General features: G+C 34.6%; 1 protein-coding gene across 3 annotated transcripts in view; it reads left to right on the forward strand.

Annotated features, from left to right (window-relative positions):
* LOC136043825 (cell adhesion molecule Dscam2-like) overlaps positions 1 to 26165 on the forward strand; it is a 285713-nt gene that overhangs the window by 210658 nt on the left and 48890 nt on the right. For all 3 annotated transcript variants that reach the window (XM_065728754.1, XM_065728764.1, XM_065728771.1), the window contains exons 17-19: positions 5120 to 5429; positions 7921 to 8096; positions 15755 to 15925. In XM_065728754.1, coding sequence (XP_065584826.1) covers positions 5120 to 5429; positions 7921 to 8096; positions 15755 to 15925 — 657 coding nt within the window. The remainder of the gene's footprint in view (positions 1 to 5119; positions 5430 to 7920; positions 8097 to 15754; positions 15926 to 26165) is intronic.

A 26165-nucleotide genomic window follows, 5' to 3' on the forward strand; every position in this document is an offset into this window, starting at 1 on the left:
AAGATTTTGAGAAAAAAGGAGCGAGAGAGGAGGCCTAGTTGCCCTCCAATTTTTTGATTACATAAAAAGGCAACTATAACTTTTAATTTTTTACTAACGTTCTCATAAGTAAAAAATATACGTAACTTACGAATTAACTTACGTAGCGAACTTCTATATTCGTATGTTTTATTGCGTATATGAGGGGGCTCACCCCTCGTCAATACCTCGCTCTTTACACTAAAGCTTAAATTTTGTCCCAATTCATTAAGAATGACCCCTGAATCACAAAGGCCGTAGAATAAATAGTTGTAATTACTAAAAATAATTTAGCGTAAAGAGCGAGGTAGTACGAGGAGGTAAACCCCTCATATGCGTAATAATTTCTGTTCGTTTTAAGTATTAATGCTGCTCCTCACTTTCAGTAGAAAAAAATTTTCATATTTATTTTTTCATTGTTTTTTTTTAAATAATGCTAGAAAATCCTGCGCCTCCTCCATTGAAAGTCTCTTCCCCCATGAGAAGTTTCTCCACGTAACCCCCCCCCCCCTCAACTATCCCCCCAAACAAAAAAATCCCCCTGAAAACGTCTGTACACTTCCCAGTAACCATTACTATATGTAAACACAGGTCAAAGTTAGTAACTTGCAGCCCCTCTCACGGGGACTGCGGGGGAGTAAGTCCTCCCCAAAGACATAGTTATTTGGTTTTTCGACTATGGTGAATAAAATGGCTATCTCAGAATTTTGATCCTATGACTTTGGGGAAAATATGAGCGTGGGAGGGGGCCTAGGTGCCCTCCAATTTTTTTGGTCACTTAAAAAGGGCACTAGAACTTTTAATTTCCGTTTGAATGAGCCCTTTCGCGACGATCACCCCTGGGGAAAAAAAATAAAATAAACACGCATCCGTGATTTATCTTCTGGCAAGAAGTGCGAAATTTCAAATTTTTGTCGATAAGGGCTTGAAACTTCTACAAAAAGGTTCTCTGATACGCCGAATCTGATGGTGTGATTTTCGTTAAGATCGTATGACTTTTAGGGGGTATTTCCCCCTATTTTCTAAAATGAGGCAAATTGTCTCAGGCTCGTAACCTTTGACGGGTAAGACTAATCTTGATGAAATTTATATATTTAAAATCAGCATTAAAATGCGATTCTTTTGATGTAACTATTGGCATCAAAGTTCCATATTTTTGAGTTTTGGTTACTATTGAGCCAGGTCGCTCCTTACTACAGTTCGTTACCACAAACTGTTGGATTTATCCAGGTAGTATACTTCAAAATAAGGCTAAAAATAGTAGGGCTACCGTTACCATCCTGTTTAACCGTGATTTATATTATAGCGGTTCCTGAGATAATGAACGAACACCCTTTGACAACATAGATGTACTTAATGTCCTTTGGTTTCGTTCAAAATACCCTTAGCTTTTCCTTCTATACTGCAAATACGTCCTTTGAAGTTGTTGCAGTACAATTTTGGTTGCACTGTCAGCGTTTCCATGAAAATCTTATCTTGTATACCCCTATCCTCATTAGTAGTTGATGCAGTAGTGTTAGTAGTAGCAGTATGTACTGACTGCGTTTTCGCTAGTTCAATATCAATCTCAACGTACCTGAAAGTTTTAACTTAATAATCTAAGATATTACTGAGAAATTACTGATACACCCTTATTTGTACGTGATTTATTATATCTTACCCCAACATTACCCTAATTATTCCCACAAATGTTTCACCTAATACTCTTAGCTCCATCTGAAGTTGTAACTGTAGCAGCAGTAGTAGTACCAATAGTGGTAACGTGCACATAGCGGTGTACGTTTTCGTTATTTTAGAATTTCCTCAGCTTGCCCTGAAATTTTCAATTTAATTCTCTGAGCCGGTCCTAAGATATTGCTTATATGCCATTTTGACAACCTGTATGTATGTAGTGTGCTTTGATTTGGTATAAAACTCCTAAACATTCTCGGAAAGTTTTCTCCTTAATACCATTAGCCTTGTAGTAGCGGAAATTGCAGTGGCAGCAGTAGTAGTAGTAGCATTAGTAGTAAGTGTGCACTTAGTGTCTATTGGTTCGTTCAAATTCCCCCTCAACATACCCTGGAAGTTTCAACTTGTTAATCAAAGGCGTACCTGTGATATTGCTGATGCAGCCTTTAAACAGTGTACCTGTCCATAGGTTTTTTTTTTTTTTTTTATTTAACATCCCCTGCACATTCCCTAAAAGCTTCATCTTAAACTTTTGAGCTTCAATAGTAGTAGCAGTATTGATAGCATCATGTATTGATCATCTTTAGCTTTTTTCAATATTCCCTCAAAATAAGCTAGAAGTTTCAACTTAATACCTAAAGAAGCTCCTGGGCCTTTGCTGATTCTTCCTTTTGACAACTGCATGCACATGGTGTGTTTGAAATTTACTTCAATATAATCTCAGAATTCCCTAAAATTTTGACCCTATTACCCTTAGCTTTAGAAGCAGAATTGGTAGTAGTAGTAGTGGTAGTAATAGCAGTAGCAGTAGTAGATATAGCAGTAGTAGCAGTAGTAATAGTGACATCCTTCACACACATTGTGTGCTTTCATTTGGTAGAAAACCCCTTAGACATTCTCTGAAAGTTTCACATTAACAGTGTTAGCTTTAGTGGTAGCGCAAATCGTAGTGACAGTAGCATTGGTATCCTTTTGGTTAGTCCAACATCCCTCATAGCGAACCCGGTAATTTGCAACTTCACACTGCAGGTTGTTCCTAAGATATTGTTGATACGCCCTTCTGACAACCTGAATACAGACGATGTGTTGCGATTCTGTTTAACTTTCCCCTTTAAAACTCCCTGAAAATTTCACTTTCATACTCTTGTAATACTTGTAATAGTAATCACAGTCAGTGACGGTTTTAGGCGTCGTAATCTGGGGTGGGGTTAAGGTATGCAAAAAGTACAATTGAGACAAGTTTTTGGTCTTTTCAGCACATTAGCAAAAATATAAAACAAAAGGAATCTGATCTAAGATATCAGAAAAAATGAAGAAGGGGGTACTGCCCCCCCCTGTCCAGGCCTAGAACCGCCATTGGTTACATTAGTAGTAGTAGTAGTTGTAGGAGGAGGAGTAAAAGTAGCAGAAGAAATATTAACATGTTGCCTTTTGCTCAGTTGAACATCCCCACATCAAGGTTAGGAAAATTCAACCTAATACAGTTAGCTGTTGCCAATAAATTGCTGATATGACTCTTGACAACCTTTGTATCCGTAATGTGTATTAATTTACTTAAACTTCTACTTCAACGCTTTCTGAAATTTTTAATCTTCATACTTTTAGCGTTACTATTAGTTGCACTACTATCAGTTGTAGTACTACTAGCAGCAGTAGTAGTAGCGTGCACATGTATATTTTTTAGTCAGTTTATCTTCCCCTTTAACGATGATTCCCTGAAAGATCAAATTTAGTTCCTTAATCCACTCCTGAGAAACGCCCTTCTGACAATCTGCATGCACAAAGTGTGTCTTGGTTTACTTCGAATTTTTCCTCTGTAATCCTCCAAATTTTCACCTTTATATCCTTATTCTTAACAGTACTACCATCATAGTAGTAGTGGTAATAGTAGAAGCAGTAGTAATGTTGTATTAGTATTAGCATGGAAATTGTAGGAGCTATGAAACCTAAGATAGAGGATGTTTTGTCATCTCTTGTCTTAATTTCATTAAATTAATTACAACAAAAATTCCAAATAAGAAGTTTTTCAAAAAAAAATTAAAGAACCCCATATTAAACTTAAGACACACAGAAAGAAGTTCTATGATAATTCAAGCTTTAAACGACCAGAAATCACAATCAAAGAAAATGTAATTAAAGTTTCCAATAAATGAAATAGAGATTAAAATAAATTGTCTTGTCAAACATAGAGATAACACATACCAATGGAGATGAATAAATAAATATTAAAACGAGAAAAAAGGAATTTGAATATTGAAGTCAATCTAAAGAAAATTACTACAAACAGGAGTTTGGCCACTAGTTCCATCCTCCTCATCTAACCGTTAAAGTTCTAAAGCAAATTGCGTCATTTATGATTATTGAAAACCATATACTTTTTGAACAATATGTTAGAATTTTTCAAAACATCAACGAAAAAAAGGAAATAAATTACTATAATAATTAAGATGACTAGAAAAAACCAATGATTTTAAGATGAATATTGAGTATATCATAATAATAATTCCTGGAAACTTCAGCAATTCAGGATTTGATTTCACCATCATGATTTTCCATTGTTATAAATATAAATAAAGGTTTGTAATTTATGTGCTTTCAGTAAAGCGCAAATGAAACACCAAGCTTTAGAATTTTAACTGTTAGGGAAGGGAGAAGGGGAAAGTAACTTCCTCCAGGTACCCATTTAGAGCTGGGTCGACTCTGGTTGAGACTGTAGCCAGATTCCCTTCTCACTGACCCATACGCCACTAACCCCACTTCTAAATCAAATAACCAGTGACACCAGGACTTGAATCCCTGTCCTCGTGGACAATGGATGGATGCAAATTGTGCAAATAATACAAGATAAAATAAATAGAAGCTCGAAAATCAGGAGCGGGAAAGGGATAATCCAAAGATCAACCCTGTTCGTCTTAAGTTTGACTTGAATGTTTAACTTAATTTTTACCCGATTTTCGTCTATGCTAGTGTCTGGTACCATTTGGTTCGATATGATAATTTATTCTGATCTCGATTCCTGTGGGGTTTCATTTATTCTTTGATATTATTTTTTTTAGGCTCGCAGCTTTAGTTGGTTAACTTTAAACTTTTGTTATTTTGTATTAGCATATAAACTGATTCTTTTGATGCATAAATCCTCTTTAAAACTTCCCTTCTTCGTGTCTTAGTAAGCTCAAGCCGCTCCTTACTTACAGTTCGTTATCACCAACTATTTGAAAAAAAACTTGTTCGACTAATATTCTACTTTGTTTAACTACAAACTTTTACATTTGGTATTAGCATAAAAACTGATTCTTTTGATGTATTCATTGCCTTTAAAACTTCCCTTCTTTGTGTCCTAGTTACCCCTAGTCGTTCCTTACTTACAGTTTGTCACCACGAACTTTTTGAAAAATATTCAGCCAATATTATGCTTAGTTTAATCTTTCAGATGCCAACTGGGGTGAAATTAAACTCCCCAAAATGCCCTTGAACGAAAAATTTGAGTTCAATCTAAAAGATCTGTCACCCGCAACCAAATATGATTTGAGGATGCACTGTGAGACAGCTGGTGGTCGCAGTCAGCCGAGTGAAGTCGTCACTTTTGAAACTTACGGTGAAGCACCTGATGGCTTGCCTACCCGGCCACGAGTCAAGGCCTTAAGCTCAACACAATTGATGCTGTCTTGGGAACCCATACCCAAAACGTTGTGGAACAGTGACCGGATTGGCTATAATGTTAACTTGGAACCCCGGGAAAGGTTAGCTGTCATCACAACTTTGAAGGAACTGATTATTTATTAATGCAGCTACTAATTTCAACTATTGTTTATTTCTTTACATGTTCTTAGGCCTACTAATTTAACGTGCTATTAAAATATAATAATGAGAACAATAATATTTATTTGATACTTATTTATATCAAAGAGATAACTAGTAGAGTAGAAACTAAAAAGACAAGGAACGTAAAGAACGGAAAAAAGAATGCAAAAGAGTATCCAAAAAACATCAATAAAACAAATGGATCAAAGTATAATGAAGTGATGAATGCCAATACACTATTTTCAGTAGCCCATTGTGTAGAATAGTCAGGTTTTAATTATATTTGGCAGAAAAAAATTTACAATTTTTAATCTCGATTTCCAAAAGAAAATAAATCCACTTAAATGTAGGATGTATTAAAAGGCGTATTGAACAGGAATGACAGAATAAAGCATATCAATTGGAGGTACGATTGTATTTTTCTCAACTGGCAACAAAATCTATAGTAACCAATCTTTACTGTCACTGTACATTCGGTCAAAGTTTATTTTTTTGTTTTTGTTTCGCAATTCGCGATTCAAATAAAATTTGTACAAAACTATTGGTATTGACGAAAATAATCGACTTGGAACCGTTTGTAGTTTATTTGGTATTGTTTTTTTTTTATAAAGATTTATTGTTCTTTTAAATATGTACACAGAAAATATGGTTATTGATCAATGCAAATTTGCTTTGTTTAAGCTACTTTTTAATCCATTGTTTTTTGTTGTTTTTTGTTTATTATATTTTGCTAAATTAGCGTTTTGCTAAGACATATAATATAATTAACTTATCAAAATCCCCTCGGTTGACGTATATAAAATTTAAAAAGGCCGTTGCGTATATTATTTTGTGATGACCAGATAAAAAACTGTGGCATCTTCCCCCAAACACAAAATTCTAAATCTCTTTACTCCCTCCCCAATAAACAAGCTGAAAGGCTCATTTCGAACCTTGGCTCGAGAGATAGAATAAAATATACTTGGAAAACTACGCACAAAATTTGCCATTTCCTAGTGAAAGCTACCGAATGTATGCAATCTCCATAATAAGCTGTAATAGCTTGCTCTTAGGCTTCAGGATTCAGAAATAAGAAAAATGTATTGTGTATTATGGTCATCCAAAATTTGTTGACTTCTAAAGCAATCCGGAGAAATGTTAGCTGTTAAATAGCAACATGTAATTGTTTTCAGTTTAACGAATGGTTATGTTTTATGGAAACTTATTTATTATATATTATGCAAATAATATATTTACTAGTTAAGGCAGTTAAGACGGTTTAAGAAAAAAGTTAGGTTGAAGGCTAGTGGTTGAGGAGGGGCCGATGTTGAATGAAAATATAACTGTTTGTAAATATTTGTTTACTCTTTCTTCATCTAGACTTGTTCTTTTTTTTTTAACGTCTTTGAATTTCCTAAATCTTGAACAAAGCTTTTTAAAATAAAGAATTGCATCTGTTTATAATCAACTTATAAATTTTTTACATGGAATTTTATATAGTTAGGTGGAATTAAAACGAGTTTTTATGGATATTGGTTCGTCTTGTCAAAATAGTTTGTCGTTAGTGCATCGTTACAGAGGATTCATATCTTCCAATTTCAGTTACCAATTTCGCAGGGAAATCTGATAAGAAGAAACACTTTAAAAAAAAAAGAAAGCCTTAAGCTCAGAATGATTTAAATTTGTAATACTGAATAAATAAAAAGTTCCCCGGGTGCTTTCTATTTTCTGCGTAAATCATGTTTTTTTAGATATTGGGTTTGGGTTAAAACAAAATAAACTATGGGATTGGAAGAACTCGTAAATTGTTGGACTTGAAATTCTTAGGGCAGGGATTCAAGTCCTGACGCTGCTGGTTATTTGATTTGGTACGGGGCTCAATGTTGTAACTCTGTAAGCTCAGCCAGAGTCGACCCTGCTCTAGATGGGTAACTGGAGAAATTTTGGGGATAAAACACGGGAAGTATCGGATGATTTCCCCCCAATCACGCATTGTACTCCCATTCACAGACAGAAAATCAAAATATTGGTATTTGCACTACACAGACCATTGGTCAGCATACAAAAAAATTTTTGTTTTTTATTTTTATTCGTAGGTTGCATCAAATAACCATTTTCAGTGCCGTTATGATCGCAAAAGATTGTTTCATCTATGGCATCTGCAATTGTTTCAACGTAATGAAACAACAATTTACGTTGAAACTGCTCTGCTCTTATGTAGAGAAAACTTACGAAATTAAGAACAAAACAAAAAAAATACCCATCTGCAGCCCAGCTGGGAATATTTTCGCCCTACTGCCCGATAAAAGTTTCAATTTTTCAGCTTAATAAATTGTTTGAAAAAGTAACTAAAATTATTTTGCTGGTAACAGAATTTCCGTGCCAATAAAATCTAACTCTTGTGTTAATATCCTCATGAAAAGTTCTTTATAATTCATTTTTTCTTTTCAGAAACAGTGACTCCACCGCGATTTCAGTTCCGCCTTCATCCTTCATCTACTTGGAACGGCAAATTGTTTTAGAAAATTTAATGCCATTTACAAGATATTCTTTTACCATAGTTGGATTTAATCAATACGGCCTTAGTGGAAAGTCAAATATTGTATCTGCAGAAACTTTTGAAGATGGTAATATCTTTTATTTTTATTTTTATGAGGCTAACTTTCCGTTTGGTAATAAAAATAAACAAGCGGCACAGATAGGAAAGTACCATGCCTTCGGGGCAAGGATGTTAAGAGGGGGCTTGTAGTAGGCCACCAAAATTTGAAATTTGCAAGAACGCCTTACAAATGAACATGGGATTTTAGTTTTTAATGTTTAATGAAGAGAAAACGTTGACTATGATGAAGATGTTATTGGTATTCATTAGGATCATAAGTTTGTCCTATGCGAAAGATGCATAGTGTGATGAATAGACGTGTTAAAGTTTTTCAGATTATTCATAATACTAATATTACAGGCGACTTTCGCCTCTAATACGCCATATACGGGTACCGAAAAACTAAAAAATAACATTAGAATTTGGCTTATACTCATTTCTTGTTATATTTTTACGAGTCAGAAAAAAATTTTGTTTTTGAAGGGGGGGGGGTCAAGACCCTACCCCCCTCGGTACGGCCTTGTATATCATTATCACTAAAATAAGCACAACATATTTCAAGTGAAACTATTGCAGTATGAGTGATTAATTACTATTGTAGCCATACCTGTACATAAGGAGGATTCCAGGGAGCAAAAGATTATTCCTGAAGAGAGGGCGGAGGATCAAAACACAAAAAAGAACACTTTCAGGCTAAAATTTTTTATTTGCAGGAAATTACAGTCCAATATAGAGAATACAAACTAAAATAAAATAACTGCAAAGAAAAATATGTAATGTTAAAAATTTTAAAGGTTTTAAGCTCAAAACTTCGACTAACTATACCCCCAGATACTTGACGGCCACAACTGTATGAATTTAAAATCTCCAAAATTCAAGCACATTTTATTGTTATCATTGTTGTATTTCACCATTATTGTGGATAAGGACCTTGCTTTCCAGGGAATTGGTTTTAGTTTTTACCTCATTTTCAGGAAAATTATGAGATAGTCTCGGATGTCCTCGGGAAGTGTTTCCATGGGAAGAAAGATTCTGGGGGAACTCTCCTGGAGAAATTTTACATGGTGTTGGGGATTTCTGGATATTATTTGAGAAAACCGTCAGAAATAAAATAAAAAAATCGACTGGAAGTATGGAGCAGCATTAAAACTTAAAACGAATAAAAATTATCCACCAAACAATCCACCAAAAATAATCCATATCCAAAAAGTCCACCAAAAGAATGTGGATAAGGACCTAATAAAGACATTGCTTTCAGTTTTTAATTCGTTTTCAGGAGAATTATGAAACATGCCCTTTGCTTTTAAGAAAAATGGTATGCTTTATCTAAGAAAGTAACATAGTTAACATGTTACAATTATTGCAAATCAAAACTTTGTAAAGAAATCTTTCTTTGCTTTAAACTCATTTCTGGATAAATTGTGAAATCCTCATTGGATTTTCACAACGATGCATTCTAATTACAATTGCTTCATGTTACGAATACTTTGGATAAGGGCACACTAGAAAAGTCTCTTTTACTTTAACTCGTGCTCAACAAAATTGAGGGATATGGCTTTGAGGATAATCAAAGCCCACGTTCTAATTATGAAACTATGATTGTTGCCCTTATTGCTTATTGATATTATTGTGGGCTAAATTTTTGCAGGGAAATCACTGTTAACTTTAACTCGTTTTCAGACAAATTGTATCATTTGTCCTACTGATTTTGGCTTAAGGATATGCCTTAATTATTAAACTCAAAACGATTGCGACTAGAGTGTTACTACTAGATTTGATTAAGATTTAATAAAGGATTTTCCATTATCTTTTGACCTATTAAAAAAAAAACTGTTAGATATTTATTTTGATTTTGGTTCAGCGACACCTTTTATTTATAAGAATTTTTGTTGCTCCCTTGTGAGTTTAACTAGGAAACACTTAATTTTTCAAGATTTTGAAGAGGTTATTTGCTAGCTTTATTTCCTGACTCTCTAGAATCAATATATTTCTCAATATTGACTTAAAACTTATTTTTGCAGAGTATATAATATATTGCTGTAAATCATTGCCATGATAGCTAAATCTAGTCTAAATCTGCTAGTTTATTATTGAAAAAAAAAAAAAAGCTTGTGCCCTAGGATGGGTCATAGAATATCTATCAAAAAGTGAAATGATATCATATTTATACAATTCCGAAAAAGGTTTATGCCAACTTTGCCTCTGACTCAGACTACCTATCTTTGCTTGTTCTCCAATTAGCCGTGGCTCTTAATTTTCTTATTACAGTCTACCAACTTGATTTTAATTGTAAATTGAAATACTTTCCATTATAAATGATAGAAAATGGAAATATTGTCCATTGGAAATACTTCAGGGGGAAAAAGTGAAATGACATTATGTTTATACAATTCTGTAAAAGGTTTATGCCAGCTTTGCCTCTCACTCAGACTTTTTAACTTTATCTCCAATTAGCCATGGCTCTTGAATTTTTATTACTGTCTTCCAACTTGATTTTAATTCAAGATTGAAATACTGTCCATTACAAATAATGGAAAATGGAAATACTGTCCATTAGAAATACTTCAGGGGGATTTCATCAAGGGGAAAAAGTGAAATGGCATCATATTTATTCAATTCTGAAAAGGGTTTATGCCAGCTTTGCCTCTCACTCGGACTATCTATCTTGGCTTTATCTCCAATTAGCCATGGCTCTTAAATTTTTTATTACTGTCTTTCAATTTGATTTTAATTCAGAATTGAAATACTGTCCATTACAAATAATAGAAAATGGAAATACTGTCCATTAGAAATACTTCAGGGGGAGTTCATCAGGGGAAAAAAGTGAAATGACAACATAGTTATACAATTCTGAAAAAGGTTTATGCCAGCTTTGCCTCTCACTAAGACTATCTATCTTGGCTTTTTTTATTGGCCGTGGTTCTCAACTTTTTAATCACAGTCCACCACGTTGATTTTAATTCAAAGCTTTTTTCAAATATGCATTGGTGGGAAATTAGTGACGAAGACCACACTGCCTTTCCATAACAAACAAATACAAAATAGAGACAATAGGGAAAATCTTTTCAAGACAGTGGAAATCAGTTCTGTGGATATTTTGGCCCTATGTCCAAGGGCCGTCTTCAGCACAATACAAGAACAAGAGAGAAACTATCAAACAGTTCGTGGTAACGAACTGTAGTAAGGAGCGACCCGGCTCAATAGTAACCAAAACTCTAAAAAACGGAATTTTGATACCAATAGTTACGTCAAAAGAATTGTATTTTAATGCTGATTTTAAATATATAAGTTTCATCAAGTTTAGTCTTAATCATCAAAAGTTACGAGCCTGAGAAAATCTGCCCTATTTTAGAAAATAGGGTGAAACATCCCCTAAAAGTCATAGAATCTTAATGAAAATCACACCATCAGATTCGGCATATCAGAGAACCCTATTGTACAAGTTCAAGATCCTATCTACAAAAATGTGGAATTTTGTATTTTTGCCAGAAGACAAATCACGGATGCGTGTTTATTTGTTTTTTTTTTATTTTGTTTAAGGAGTGACCCGGCTCAATAGTAATCAAAACTCTAAAAAATGGAATTTTGATACCAAGAGCTACAACAAAAGAATCGCATTTTACTGCCGATTTTAAATATATAAGTTTCGTCTTAGTCTTACCCATCAAAAGTTACGAGCCTGAGAAAATTTGCCTTATTTTAGAAAATAGGGGGAAACAACCTCTAATAGTCATAGAATCTTACCGAAAATCACACCATCAGATTCAGCGTATCAGAGAACCCTACTGTCGAAGTTTCAAGCTCCTATCTACAAAAATGTGGAATTTTGTATTTTTTGCAAGAAGGCAGATCACGGATGCGTGTTTATTTGTTTGTTTTTTGTTTTGTTTTTTCTTCCCCAGGGGTGATCGTATCGACCCAGTGGTCCTAGAATGTTGCGAGACGGCTCATTCTAACGGAAATGAAAAGTTCTAGTGAATCATATTGACGAATCGGGGTGATCGTATCGACCCAGTGGTCCTAGAATGTTGGGAGAGGGCTCATTCTAACGGAAATGAAAAGTTCTAGAAAATTATTTTCCCAAAGTCAACGGATCAAAATAACTATAACTATGTCTTTGGGGACGACTTACTCCCCCACAGTCCTCGTGGGAGGGGCTACAAGTTACAAACTTTGACCAGTGCTTATATATAGTAATAGTTATTTGGAAATGTATAGACATTTTCAGGGAGATTTTTCGGTTGGGGGGAGGGGTTGAGAAGAGGGGATATGTTGGGGGATCTTTCCATGGAGGAATTTGTCATGGGGGAAGAAATTTCCATAAACGAAGGTCAGGATTTTCTAGCATTATTAAAAAAAATGAAAAGATAAATATGAAAAAGTTTTTTCAACTGGAAGTAAGCAGCATTAAAACTTAAAACGAGCAGAAATTATCACGCATATGAGGTTCTCACCTTCTCCTAATACGTCACCCTTTACGCTAAAGTATTTTTAGTAATTTCAACTATTTATTCTACGGCTTTTGTGATTCAGGGGTCAGTCTTAATGAATTGGGACAAAATTTAAGCTTTAGTGTAAAGAGCGAGGTACTGACGAGGGGGTGAACCCCCTCATATATGTAATAAAAACATGAGAATACAAAAGTTAGTTACGTAAGCTAATTTATAAGTTACTTATATCTTTTACTAATAAAAACAGTCGTAAAAATTAAAATTTCTAGTTGACTTTGGTTTAAGTCAACCAAAAAATCGGAGGGCAACTAAGCTTCCACCCTCGTTCATTTTTTCTCAAAATCATTGGATCAAACTATGAAAAAGCCATTTAGTCAAAAAAATAAATATGCAAATTTCGTTTTAATTATTCCTCTGCGGAGAGCCAAAATCAAAACATGCATTGATTCAAAAACGTTCAGAAATTAAATATAAAAAAAAGTTTTTTAACTGAAAGTAAGGAGCGACATTAAAAGTTAAAACGAACAGAAATTACTTCGTATATGAAAGAGGCTGCTTCCTCATCAACGCCCCGCTCTTTACGCTAAAGTTTTTTACTGTTTTAAAAAGAAGAATTGAGAGAAAGAGTCAAACTTTAGCGTAAAGAGCGGGGCGTTGATGAGGAAGCAGCCCCTTTCATATGCGAAGTAATTTCTGTTCGTTTTAAGTTTTAATTTCGCTCCTTACTTTCAGTTAAAAAACGTGTTCTTTTTTATTTAATCTCTTAAAAAGAGACCTCTATCAGTACCCAGCATCGCATCCATTTTATTTACTGGGTTTTCGCATGGTGTCAGGATAAGTAAGTTACTATTCTGACTTCAGATGTCTTTGTGCTCCTGAATCACAAATCTTCTTACCCGATTTAAGAACATTAAGTGCATTGGCCCAGGTATTGAAACAACGATTATGTAGAGAAAACCTTATAAAGTGCGGTAAATATCTGTTTTCCCCAATTTTGGTGATACTTTCAGCGCCTGTACGTGCTTGTTTTTTCTGGCCGGATTCCAGTATCGATAAATGTATTGCTTTTGCAGTATTCAGCATCAAAATAAATGTTTTCTTTTCTAAATTGTTGCTGTCAATACATCTAGAAGAGCTAGCGCTTATTTTAATTTAAATGGACGGGTGTAAGTGGTCTAACTCTTCTTTGTGATCATTCTCCTAATGAACTTCTAAAAAAAAAAAGCGGGGGAACATTTCACGCTCAAATAAAATTATAGCTGAATTCTGCTAAAATTCCCGAAAATCAGGTATGGACGTGAAAATCAAACAGTTCGTGGTAACGAACTGTAGTAAGGAGCGACCCGGCTCAATAGTAACCAAAACTCTAAAAAATGGAATTTTGATACCAAGAGCTACATCAAAAGAATCGCATGTTAATGTTGGTTTTAAATATATAAGTTTCATCAAATTTAGTCTTACCCATCAGAAGTTACGAGCCTGAGAAAATTTGCGTAATTTTAGAAAATAGGGGGAAACAAAAAGTCATAAAGCCCCCTAAAAGTCATGGAATCTTAACGAAAATCACACCATCAGATTCAGCGTATCAGAGAACTCTACTGTAGAAGTTTCGAGCTCCTATCTACAAAAAAGTGGAATTTTGCATTTTTTGCCACAAGGCAGTTCACGGATGCGTGTTTATTTGTTTTTTTGTTTTGTTTTTTTTTTTTTTCCCAGGGGTGATCGTATCGACCCAGTTGTCCAAGAATGTTGCAAGAGGGCTCATTCTAACGGAAATGAAAAGTTCTAGTGCCCTTTTTAAGTGACCAAAAAATTGGAGGGCACCTAGGCCCCCTCCCACGCTAATTATTTTCCCAAAGTCAACGGATCAAAATTCTGAGATAGCCATTTTATTCAGTGTAGTCAAAAAACCTTATAACTATGTCTTTGGGGACGAATTACTCCCCCACAGTCCCCGTGGGAGGGGCAACAAGTTACAAACTTTGACCTGTGCTTACATATAGTAATGGTTATTGGGATGTATACAGGCGTTTTCAGGAGGATTTTTTTGGTTGGGGGGAGGGGTTGAGAAGAGAGGGATATGCTGGGGGAACTTTCCATCGAGAATTTGTCATGGGAGAAGAAAATTTCCATGAAGGGAGAGCAGGATTTACTAGCATTATTTAAAAAAAAAAAACAATTAAAAAATAAATGTGAAAAAGCTTTTTCAGCTGGAAGTAAGAAACAGCAATAAAACTTAAAACAAACAGAAATTATTACCCATATGAGGGGCTCACCTCCTTCTAATACCTCGCTCTTTACGCTAAAGTATTTTTAGTAATTTCAACTATTTATTCTACGGCTTTTGTGATTCAGGGGTCATTCTTAATGAATTGGGATAAAATTTAAGCTTTAGTGTAAAGAGCGAGGTACTGACGATGGGGCGAATCCCCTCATATATGTAATAAAAACATGAGAATACAAAAGTTCTTTACGTAAGCTAATTTATAAGTTACGTAAATCTTTTACCAATAAAAATATTCGTAAAAAATTAAAAGTTCTAGTTGCTTTTTTAATTAACCAAAAAATCGGAGGGCAACTAGGCTTCGTCCCCCGCTCTTTTTTTCTCAAAATCATTCGATCAAAATTACGAGAAAGCTATTTAGCAAAAAAAAAAAAAAAATATGCAAATTTCGTTTTGATTATTCCTCTGCGGAGAGCCAAAATCAAAACATGCATTGATTCAAAAACGTTCAGAAATTAAATAAAAAAAAACAAGTTTTTTTAACTGGAAGTAAGGAGCGACATTAAAACTTAAAACGCACAGAAATTACTTCATATATGAAAGAGGCTGCTACCTCATTAACGCCCCGCTCTTTACGCTAAAATTTTTTACTGTTTTAAAAAGAAGAATTGAGAGAAAGAGTCAAACTTTAGCGTAAAGAGCGGGGCGTTAATGAGGTAGCAGCCTCTTTCATATACGAAGTAATTTCTGTGCGTTTTAAGTTTTAATGTCGCTCCTTACTTCCAGTTAAAAAAACTTGTTTTTTTTTATTTAATCATATTACGCGCCGGCAAGTATAATTTACGACATGTTTTCTGGAATACCTTCCTGGTTTGAAAGAACTAAAAAGGAGAATTAATGCAAACTTAATTCTTATCTTTATTAACTAAGATTTTCTTTAATTAATGTTGTAATTGAGCGCCTAAATCGCTATTTACAGTTCAATTATTGAATTTATTATTTTGTTTTTAGTTCCTTCTGTGTACCCAAACAACATTCATTGTATCGTGTTGTCTTCGTCATCAATTCGAGTTGTTTGGGAAGACGCTTTGATGAATGGTATAAATGGTAATTTAAGGAATTACCTGATAGTATACAGACCCATTGCTGACAGGGATGATGATTCTTTATCGAGCAGTAAAAGTAAGCACTTATATCTTTGTCTCAGTCAATAGAATGACAGCGGGTGCAAAATATGTTTCAAATGGTACTAGTTACAATCTCACTTTTTAAGCTGAATTTCACATAGTTTGTGCTAAGAATTGATTACCATATCGTTCACATAAAACCTTTAAGTGTGAATTTAGTAATTTAAGGTCTGTATGTAGGGAGTGTGAGGATCGAGGGGCTAAGTGTGAGCCCCATGCTGAAACTATAGATCAGCGGGATTTAAGCTGCTTCTCAGTCCCATACTTATTCTTGTATAAATAAATGTTATAAGGCACAAACACAAGACCGTTTTTCCGAAGACACCCATACAATTGATCAGTTGCCCAAGAAGCCAGTTCTAGTTTTCTTTTCGCCGATAAAAGAGTTGTATAATGCCTCTGCGGTCAATTTCAAACAATCCAATGCAAAAAAACGATCAGTCAACTAATCGATGGCTCTGAAGAGACTCCCTGGCTTCATCCTTAAAGTAGAGCTATCAAGAAAAGGGGAAAATATATCTTAGGGGAACATCGGTAATCAAAAGTTTTGCTGGGCGCTCATATCGATCAAGTTAGATCACCCAGATCAGGCATTGATGGGTTACCAATTAAGAACGAACTGATTAGATAGCCTGTGACTAACGAATTTGGTGGGTTGCTTTCCACAAATGTATCTATCTTTGTTTTCCTGATTATTAATATTGACTAGTACTAATGTCTGCCAAAGTAAAACTTTAAAGCATGACATACTTGGACTGCCTACAAAAACAGACACTCTATGAGAGCATTGAAGGCATTGAAATTCTATAAGATTCACCTTTTTGTGCTATGTTGACTAATCTTCTCTTCTCTGAAATGTGCCAAAAAATAAAATCCTGCACAGGTGCAAGATTTAGTTCTTTCCTTATTACACTATTCCCTCTGTGTATAACCAAGATGTTTCTAAATAAAGGGGCTTACGAAAAGATGCGACAATTTTTGATCCTTCCACTAAATGTGTAAGGTCTTGGTCCGTCGATTGATAATTTTAGACTAATAGAGCAGCCAAGAGCAGCCAATGGGGGATTGGCTGCTCGACTTTATTGGGTTATTTGAAACCTTTATGCATATTATGAAATGCTGCTGAATATACCTGGACATAAAACGGAGAGACGAACGATGTCATATTTGGCCTCACCTTGTATATATCTATGACTTTCCGTATGCTATCAGAAGCAGGTTTGGCACCCCTAGAGATTTATCACTATTTCTGGTAATTTTTTATATTGGCCAAACCTAAAAATCACTAAATTTTCATATAAATCACTAGATTATTGAAGATAATCACTAAATCAACCAGAGAATCACTAAAATCTAGTGATTTTTCGGTAATCCGGTGGCAACCTTGATCAGAAGTGGTATTCAAGGAATCAACCCCTATTAATTGACATTAAATCCTAAGAGAAGAATCTTACTATAAGCAATGTGTACCGTCATGTACCGACCTACAAGTGGTTCCATCCCTTCATGTCTTCAGATCCTTGATGTACTATTAGAAACAGCACGAATTTGTTCATGGGAACTTATCATAATAGGATATTTGACCATATTGGGATAGTGGGATAATTGGGATATTTAACTTACGTAAACAATCTTGCATCCTGAGGGACGGTTCATTTTCTATCTGCTTTGCTCACAACTGGAACCTCATCAACAGTACGCATTCCAACACGTCTAATTATGACTAAAGTAATTATTGTAATTATGACTTGATCAACAAAATTTTCTCCTCGCTTAATTCAAGGCAAAATTTTGCAATAGTAAAATGAACTGTTGGACCACTTTACCGTTTTTCTACATTCAGCTTTATAAAAATCGTAGGTTGGAAGAACACTACTCCAGGGTATGCTGCCATTAAATTCCTTCGGAATGAGCTAACCTGCCTTAGATCCTTACCAGGAGAGATTCAACGGGATATTTTTGAAAGACTTACTGGATTTACTCGCAATTTGATTTTTTTCGAGAATCTGTCAAAACATCTTTGGCTTATCCACTTGTTGACTCCATATCTAAAAGATTTATTCCCTTGAATCTATGGATGACCCTGGTTCTCAAAAGAGTTTGAGAAGGAAAAATAACTTTTGAAAGTCGTACAAGTCAACAAAGTCATCGCTGAGTGTAGCATCTGCTCGCCAACAACGTTTATTCGAGTGTTTACAAGGCTAATGATTGTTTACAAGGCTTTGATTTAGAAGGCTAAATTCCTTTATTATTCCCAAGAATATTCATATTGCAGAAATATTATTTGGAAACCATGAAATGCAGTCCAATATGTCCTCCACTTTCTTATATCTCTTTAAGTCTGAGGGTTGATGGCTTGGCTGCTCAAGGCGAGCTTAATATTCAAGAAGCACTTGCTAGTGTCAGAAAAACGACTACTTCTTCAGGAAGCTCCTCTCCTCTTAAGTCTTATTTCAGTTTTATTCTTTGTCTAAGTGGCTTCATTTAACGGCCTTGAGGTTAGTCTCTGAGGTTGATAAAATAAGACTTGTTAATTGACCAAAAGATTAATTATCGTATGGTCCCAATTATGTTCCAATTTAGTCATCCTTCAATTATTTTTCCTTCGAAAAACTTGTAAATCTGTCTTTTGAGAATAGAATTTTTCCTAGATCCCTTAAGGGAGCTCGAGTGATTACTCTATATAAAGGTGGACTTTGGAGTGATCTTATGTAACGATAAGATTTATCAGGTGGGCAGCTTCATTTATCTTGGTAGTATTATTGATAAAGACGGTGGGAGTAGTAGAGATGTTAAAAGTAGAATAGCTAGGGTTAAGAGTGTTTTTTCACAGTCGAAAAAGTTTTGAAGGATAGGAAGATGAGACTACAAACCAAGATAAGAACATTTAAAGCTAAAGCGATGATAGCGGTCAAGTATGGTGTTGAAGCCAGGGTGCTCCGAAAAACAGAGGAAGATTTGCTAGATGTTTTCCAGAGAAATAGCCTACGGATTTTTCCGGCTACCTGGCTGACTGACCGTCTTTCAAACAGTAGACTGCACGAAAAATGCGGTTGAATCCCGCTTTCTAGGGCTATAATGAGAGAAAGTCTGTGCGCGTTCTGCGGATGAAGGATGACAGATTGCCGAAAATTTTCCTTTTCGACCAGCCGTCGAGGGCTCAACGGAAAGCAGGTCGTTCGCGGTTAGGGTTTTCGAACTTCATGAAAAAATATTTAAGAGAAATGGGAACATCCTGGGAGGGTTTGAAGAGGCGGGCTTTGAATAGATTGAGATGGAGAAGGAGCGTGCGTAGCTGTTGTAGCCTCAGGTAGCTTGGTGCTGCGGTAATTTGTTAGTAGTAGCAGTTAATCTTAACTATAGATAATCTTATCAAGGTCCAAAAGAATAAACTTTTTCAATTGAAGCTTTAAAATGAATGCCAATAGTACTGTTAATTTTGTATGCATTATATGTATCTTTAGGAATGATTTCGTTATCCGTTGGCATTACTGTCTCTGGAACTGTAAAGCCCAAAGCATAGTTTTTTGATAACTTGAAATCGATTGCCTATCTCAGATTTTTTTCACTCGATGGCTTTTCAAAACCCTTGAGGCCCAGACAGTCATTTTTCCGCCAAAACTGACAGAAAACACATACATCCGTGGTCACCTTTTTAAGAGAAATAAATAAAATATTTCAAGTTTTGTAAATAGGGCCTTGACACCTCTGCAATAGAGCTCTATGATATGTTGTAATTGATAGCATAATTGTTGTTGCAGTCGTCACTTTTGTAAGGTGTTTTACCCCTTTTTGAAACTGGGTAAGTGTTCTCTGGCTCTAAATTTTTTGGGTGGCTTCTAACTTAATAAATTTTATCAGTTTGGATCAACATAAAAATCCAACTGTTTTATTGTATATTTTGTTTATCAATTTTTTTTATAAGTTTGTATTACTGTTAGCACGAGTTTCTCCTTCCTTAAAAATAAAAGAAATTTGCATAAAAACCCATTACTTCTATTTAAACATGAATAAAGACTAGTTTTCTGGTAATAGTTGCCTCCTCCTTGAGAAATTTTGTGAGGGCGCTAATGGCGCCAAACTCTCCTTGTTTAAAGTTTAGAGAATGATTTCCAGAAAGTTGAGATTAACAACAGTGACGTATATGGGGTTGAGTTACATGCGAGACGAGCTAAATGGGTGCTGATCCAAATAAAGGTTCAGGTGAATAGAGTTAGTTCCAGACGTCTGAATTAAAGGGACAATTTGCATGGGGTTGAGTTTGACAGGATTGTCTTGCACAAGTTTCATTTGAATTAGGTTTCCGTGAAAATAAAACCCATATAAAGAGCCGAAATTCAAGGCCCTATTTTCTTGGGGGGAGGGTCTCTTAAAATGTCTTAATGTTATGGTCTTTCAATTACTGTTACCCCTCTTTTACATTTGTTTCATTTATGTTTCTCCCCTGTTTTTTTTCCTGGCCATAGAGCCTTACAGGGGAGTCTATGTTGAGATGTTTTTGTTGTAAATTTATCAGTTGAATACATTGATTGATTGATTGATATTTCATGGTGTTAAGTTTAATTTCTTACAAAGTCATGGAATACAGCCTTGAAGTAAAAAAGCGTAAACGTTCAGTCTAGGTAATGTATGTGACCTTTATTCCTTGTACTTCAGAACAAACGTGACTTGAGGTTAATGCTTATCCAACATGCACATTCAACTTTTTGGTTGACATGTAAAACTGCAGTCTTCTGAATATTGTATTACTCTTGTGTCAGACGGAAAGTGAGAAATCGGAAGTAAGGCTATGTCCATTTTCTATCTTATATATTTTTCAAAAAAGCCGGCCATTTTTTTTTTTTTTTTTTTTGCCTCCAATTGAATTGCTTGGTCCACTGAAACAAATTTACGGAAGTACATTACCTAGCTTACAAATTGTAAATCTGTCAAAGTGCAAATCTGTCCAGAACATTGCTCACCTAGAGTTAAGTTACTGGCTGTACTAGGAGTTTTTACTTAAGTTCTTTCTAGTAGATTTTATTTTGTAAGAAATATTATGTAAAACCTTTTTACTTCTTTATGTAGAATCTTGCTAAAAAACCGTAATTTGAAACCTTTCGTATCCAAATATTTTCCTTTTCCGATTTCTTCCGTACTTATTTTCTTCCATTTTTTTTTTCTTCCGTACTTGCTCTGAGTACAAATTTGTATAAAATTGCATTCAAATTCAGAACCAGCGTAAAACAAGGTAAATGCTTGGGTTTCTAGTGTTTTCCACTTATTTTCTTACCTGAATAAAAACATGACCCGAATAAATAAGTATTTTTGTCTAGAACTAACAAAATATAATTCTATTGCGCTGTAATTCTACTTAGAAGGGTGCTCGTTTTCTTAAGAAACTCGTGATTCAATTTTAATTGCTTTTCTTTCTGAAATTTAAATAAACCTTTCAGTTTCCACTTAAATTATCATTACCATGACGGCCTAGGAACCTTGACGTAATATATGCAACGTTACGAAAGAAAATACTTTAAATGTTATGTAATGCTATTAGATTTAAGATGAGTTTCCTATTCATGAGTGCTTCTTTGGAAAAAAACTAAGGGAAAGAAGCACTTTAATTCATATTCTATTCAGTGAATACAAGATGCATTTTATACATTAATCCTTTTGGATTATTAACGGGGGGGGGGGGGGTGTTCATGTATTTTGTCATATGACCTCAGAAATCGTCTCCTTAGCATTACACCCATCTCTGCGATACGAATACATGACACATTTTATACATCAATCCTTTTGAATTACTAACGGGGGGTGCTCATGCATTTTGTCATAAGACCTCAGAAATCGTCTCCTTAGCATTAAACCCATTTCTACGATACGAATACAAGACGCATTTTATACATTAATCCTTTTGGATTATTAACGGCGGGGGGGTGTTCATGTATTTTGTCATATGACCTTAGAAATCGTCTCCTTAGCATTACACCCATCTCTACGATAAGAATACATTAGACGCATTCAATACAAGACATACCTTTTGAATTATAACGGGGGTTGTTCATGTATTTTGTCATATGACCTCAGAAATCGTCTCCTTAGCATTACACCACCCATCTCTACGATACGAATACAAGACGCATTTTGTACATCAGTCCTTTTGAATTATTAACGAGGGGTGTCATTTGTGGAGTCATTTGTCATTTGTGGAGTAAGATCATCAATTACTGACGAATCATTTCTAGCTGGTTTATGTTTTGTGTGCTGCAACCTTTCTATGAAAAGTTCCTATTTCCGTTCTAAACAGCCGTCTGTAGTGTTCAATAAAATTTAAGAGTGTTTTCCCAAAATCAACAATTTTAACGAACTACCAATTGAATAAGACTTGCTATTCCCTTAATGTCCCTTTTCTTATGTCCTCGTGTTTTGATTTCTAATATCTGATTATAAGAAGGTCGTAGCTCAGCTCTGTTCTAAGCAACTGGGTGTGGTGTTCAATAGTTATTTATATTACGTTCCAAACCAGTAACTGGTGTTGATAAAGTGTAAATAATATCAAACATGCTTTTCTTTAAATGTCTTCATTTTTATCTGATTGCTCAAATTAAATATTGTTTTTATTACTTTTGAATAATTTACATAAATTCTAATAACATATTTGAATAGTTCGCGTAAAATAGATAATTTGTACGTAGTACAGCCCCCCAATACGTATTAGCTATATGGGAGGGACTTATACACAGGGTCGGTATAATTATTGTTCCAAAAATAAATGGAAAAATGCAACATAATATTGCTCCTATAATGGGGTAGTCCGTTTGATCCCTGCTTGATAATACAGGACTCGGTCAAACTCAACTGTATCAAACTACTGCAGGATCCAGAATGTGATTCCAATGATTGGCTTCTGCGAAAGCATCTCCATAACAATCCAAAGAAGAAGAAGGCATAATATTCAGGACTTTCTTTGTTCATCAATAAAGAAAGTTAAAAAAAAAAATCTAATGGATAATTCATATTGTATCTGCAACAAAGGGTTCGACTGAAGCAAAACATAATGTTCATAAAACTTACATGTTTATTGGAGAATTTCCTTTCTTGTACAATGGCAACTAATTTGAAACCATCCATAAAATATTATTTATCTGATATTGAAATTATATATGATTTGAAATTATATTTATAATTGAAATTATAATTACATTTAATAATTGAAATTGATTTTTATGATTTGAAATTATCTGATATTGAAATTATATATTATTATATATGATATTGATATTATATATGATAAATAATATTTTATACATAAAATATTGTAGATTATCATTTATTTCTGATATTGAAATATTTGGGGAAACAGATGTTTCAATTGTGTACTGTTTTTTTTTAAGCCGATTGTTGGGTGATTGGTGCAATTAAGAGTAATCACCTTAAAGCTAAAATAGATGCACTAGAAATGTAGATTTTTCAGTTGTTGAATAGACTGTTGCCTCAATTAGTATGCAAGCACATGAACTTAAATTTTGGTCATGATAAGCGTGAAGTATGTTAAAGTCAAATTGCAATTCAAGCGATTAAATGTACCAAATTTGTTTGTCCGTGTGAAGGTATTTGGGCTCAGCCAGCCACCATTATCCTGCTGGTGTGATACTGCACATGAAAATGCTTTAATTAGTGTAGAAATTTGCTGTCTGGGGAAAAGAATATTTTCCTGTGTGACGCATTATTTTCCTTGAGTGATTTGGTCGTGATTTGTTTTGTTTAGTTTTTTTTTTGACTACTTTTCTTTCTTTTTGTAATGATTTCTACAAAGGATGTTGGATATTTTCTTTAAAAATGAAAAAAAATTTGTGAATCTCTTATGGTGACATTTTTTGCTAAATATCCGGTATAAATGACTTGACCTTTTTTTTTAGAAAAAAAATTATTTTTTGTATGTATTGTATGTACTTTTTCATATGACATCAGAAATCTTCTCCTTAGCATTAAACCCATTTCTACGATACGAATACAAGACGCATTTTATACATCAATCCTTTAGGATTATTAACGGCGGGGGGGTGTTCATGTATTTTGTCATATGACATCAGAAATCTTCTCCTTAGCATTACACCCATCTCTACGATACGAATACAAGACGCATTTTATACATCAATCCTTTAGGATTATTTACGGGGGTGTTCATGTATTTTGTCATATGAGCTCAGAAATCATATTTTCCAATTTTTGTCAATTGCCTGACTTTAAACTAACATTAATTACTCTATGTTTTGAAAGGAAATATTTTTTTCTTGTGATTGATGCATGTTAACATAACCCAAAAATTTCGTCGTATAGTCTTATTTTGTCATATTTTATACTGGTCTTGACTTTCGTCGTCTGGTATATCTAATAGTCATATAAAGCATATAAAGCATGAATATTTACCGGGTGTACTGAGATAAAATATTATTCTTATATTGCGGATACACGTGACCATAGTGTCAACGTCATTTGAAATGACGTTGACAATACTTATGTTTCAAGAAGACATGCTGATAAATCGGTAAAATAGCCGGTTAAAATTGTACTGGAAACACCGTAAAGTCAGAAAGGAAAAAGAAATAGGATTACGTTATCCCAGAATCATTACTAGTGCATATAGCATAAAATCAACTCTTCAGTTGCTAGAAAGTCCGAAAGGACCAGAGTTAGAAAAAAATGAAGTGGGAAAAGAATTTTCAAATTTTTTGGGTGCGAAAATTCAAACAGGAAATCCACGATCTGCCAAAATCCAGTTTTTGGTACCCAAGCCGATGGTATTTGGGATCTAAAATTGGGCAGTACTTTCTTAATCTTAGAGCCCAGACGCATCTAAGGCGGGGCTAGCAGTTTGTTAATTCTGGTGCCTAAGGAAACCCAAAGAATGGATTTTAATTATGTTTTTTTTTTTTTATAGGCACCAATACATGAAAATACAGTCAAGGCATGGATTAATATCGTAAAAAAAGAAATAGAAACAAAATGGTATTTTAAAAAATCGGCGTTGGAGGGCTTTTTCGGTTTTTATCCGATCCTCGTAAAATGGAGATAAAAAAAAGGATTTTTCAATATAGAGGTAGCCATGATTCCAAGCCATAATCCCCCTCCCAGGTAATGTGACTATTTCATGGTGGTGGCGCCTCTGGGAAAGTTTTTTTTCGCAATTTGTCTTCATCAGGGAAGCAATAGATTTTTTGAATCCAACAAAATATGCTTCATTTTTACGACTTTACAATTTGATATGTCTTTCGAAATATCTAACTGATTATGCAATACATTTCCCTGAAAACCGATATTAACAACCAGCATCACCAGTTAAAAATAGCTTCAAGTTCCATGAGTGTAGAAATTAGCAGGCAACTGTCCCGACTCTAGAGCCAAAGAGGCCCGACCCGAATACCGAAGCACCCACCGACTTTAGTTTACAGGACAATCCCATAATTTTCTTGAGACGGGACTATTTGAATATTCTAGTTTTGAAGTGGCCAGGCTAAACTTCGTTTTCTGGAATATATTTAAGATTAAATTGATTGGCTTACAAAACAGATGTAAGCCCTTATGATTGAAGGGCCATGTGCCCTGCTGCCCCTTAAAATCCCTATGACAAAAGTATTGTTTGAATCCAATATATTACTGGCGTAGAAGGTGCTACCTAAAATAGACTGAAGTATAACATGATCCCTGCTTTTCTTTTTAGACGCAATGCAATTGTTGACATAATGTGAGGTTGAAAGTGTGGAAACTGAGAAAACACCATCTTCGGTAGCCGACATCAGTCAAGTATTCCGACTAAAAGGCATAGAAAATGAACAGAAATTATATCAAACACGTTTTTAAGTGAAAGTAAGAAAACGGTATGAAAACTAAAATTGGATAGGATTACGCGTTGTGTGAGGGGAATTGTTTTCCTCTCCGCTCCCAGCTCTTGGTGCTAAAGCTTGAATGAATACCTCACTTATTTAGTGATCTAACTGAGGCCAAATTTGGAACCGGAGTCCTCAGACGAAAAAAAAAAGACACTATAAAAAAGGGGTATAAAAGAAAGGACACTTTTTTAAAAGGAAGTAAAGAGTGATGCTTGGAAATTTTAGGCGGACGAGGAACGTGCAAAAGGAAATTAAGTGCTGTGTTAAGCTGTCGGAAGCAGCATTAATATGATTAACCTTGGAAGAAATAGGACTAGAGGATTAAGACAGAACTTCAGGATAGACTTCAGGAAGTCTTCAGGA

This window comes from Artemia franciscana, chromosome 1, assembly GCF_032884065.1.
Source record: "Artemia franciscana chromosome 1, ASM3288406v1, whole genome shotgun sequence".
NCBI classification, from domain to species: domain Eukaryota; kingdom Metazoa; phylum Arthropoda; class Branchiopoda; order Anostraca; family Artemiidae; genus Artemia; species Artemia franciscana.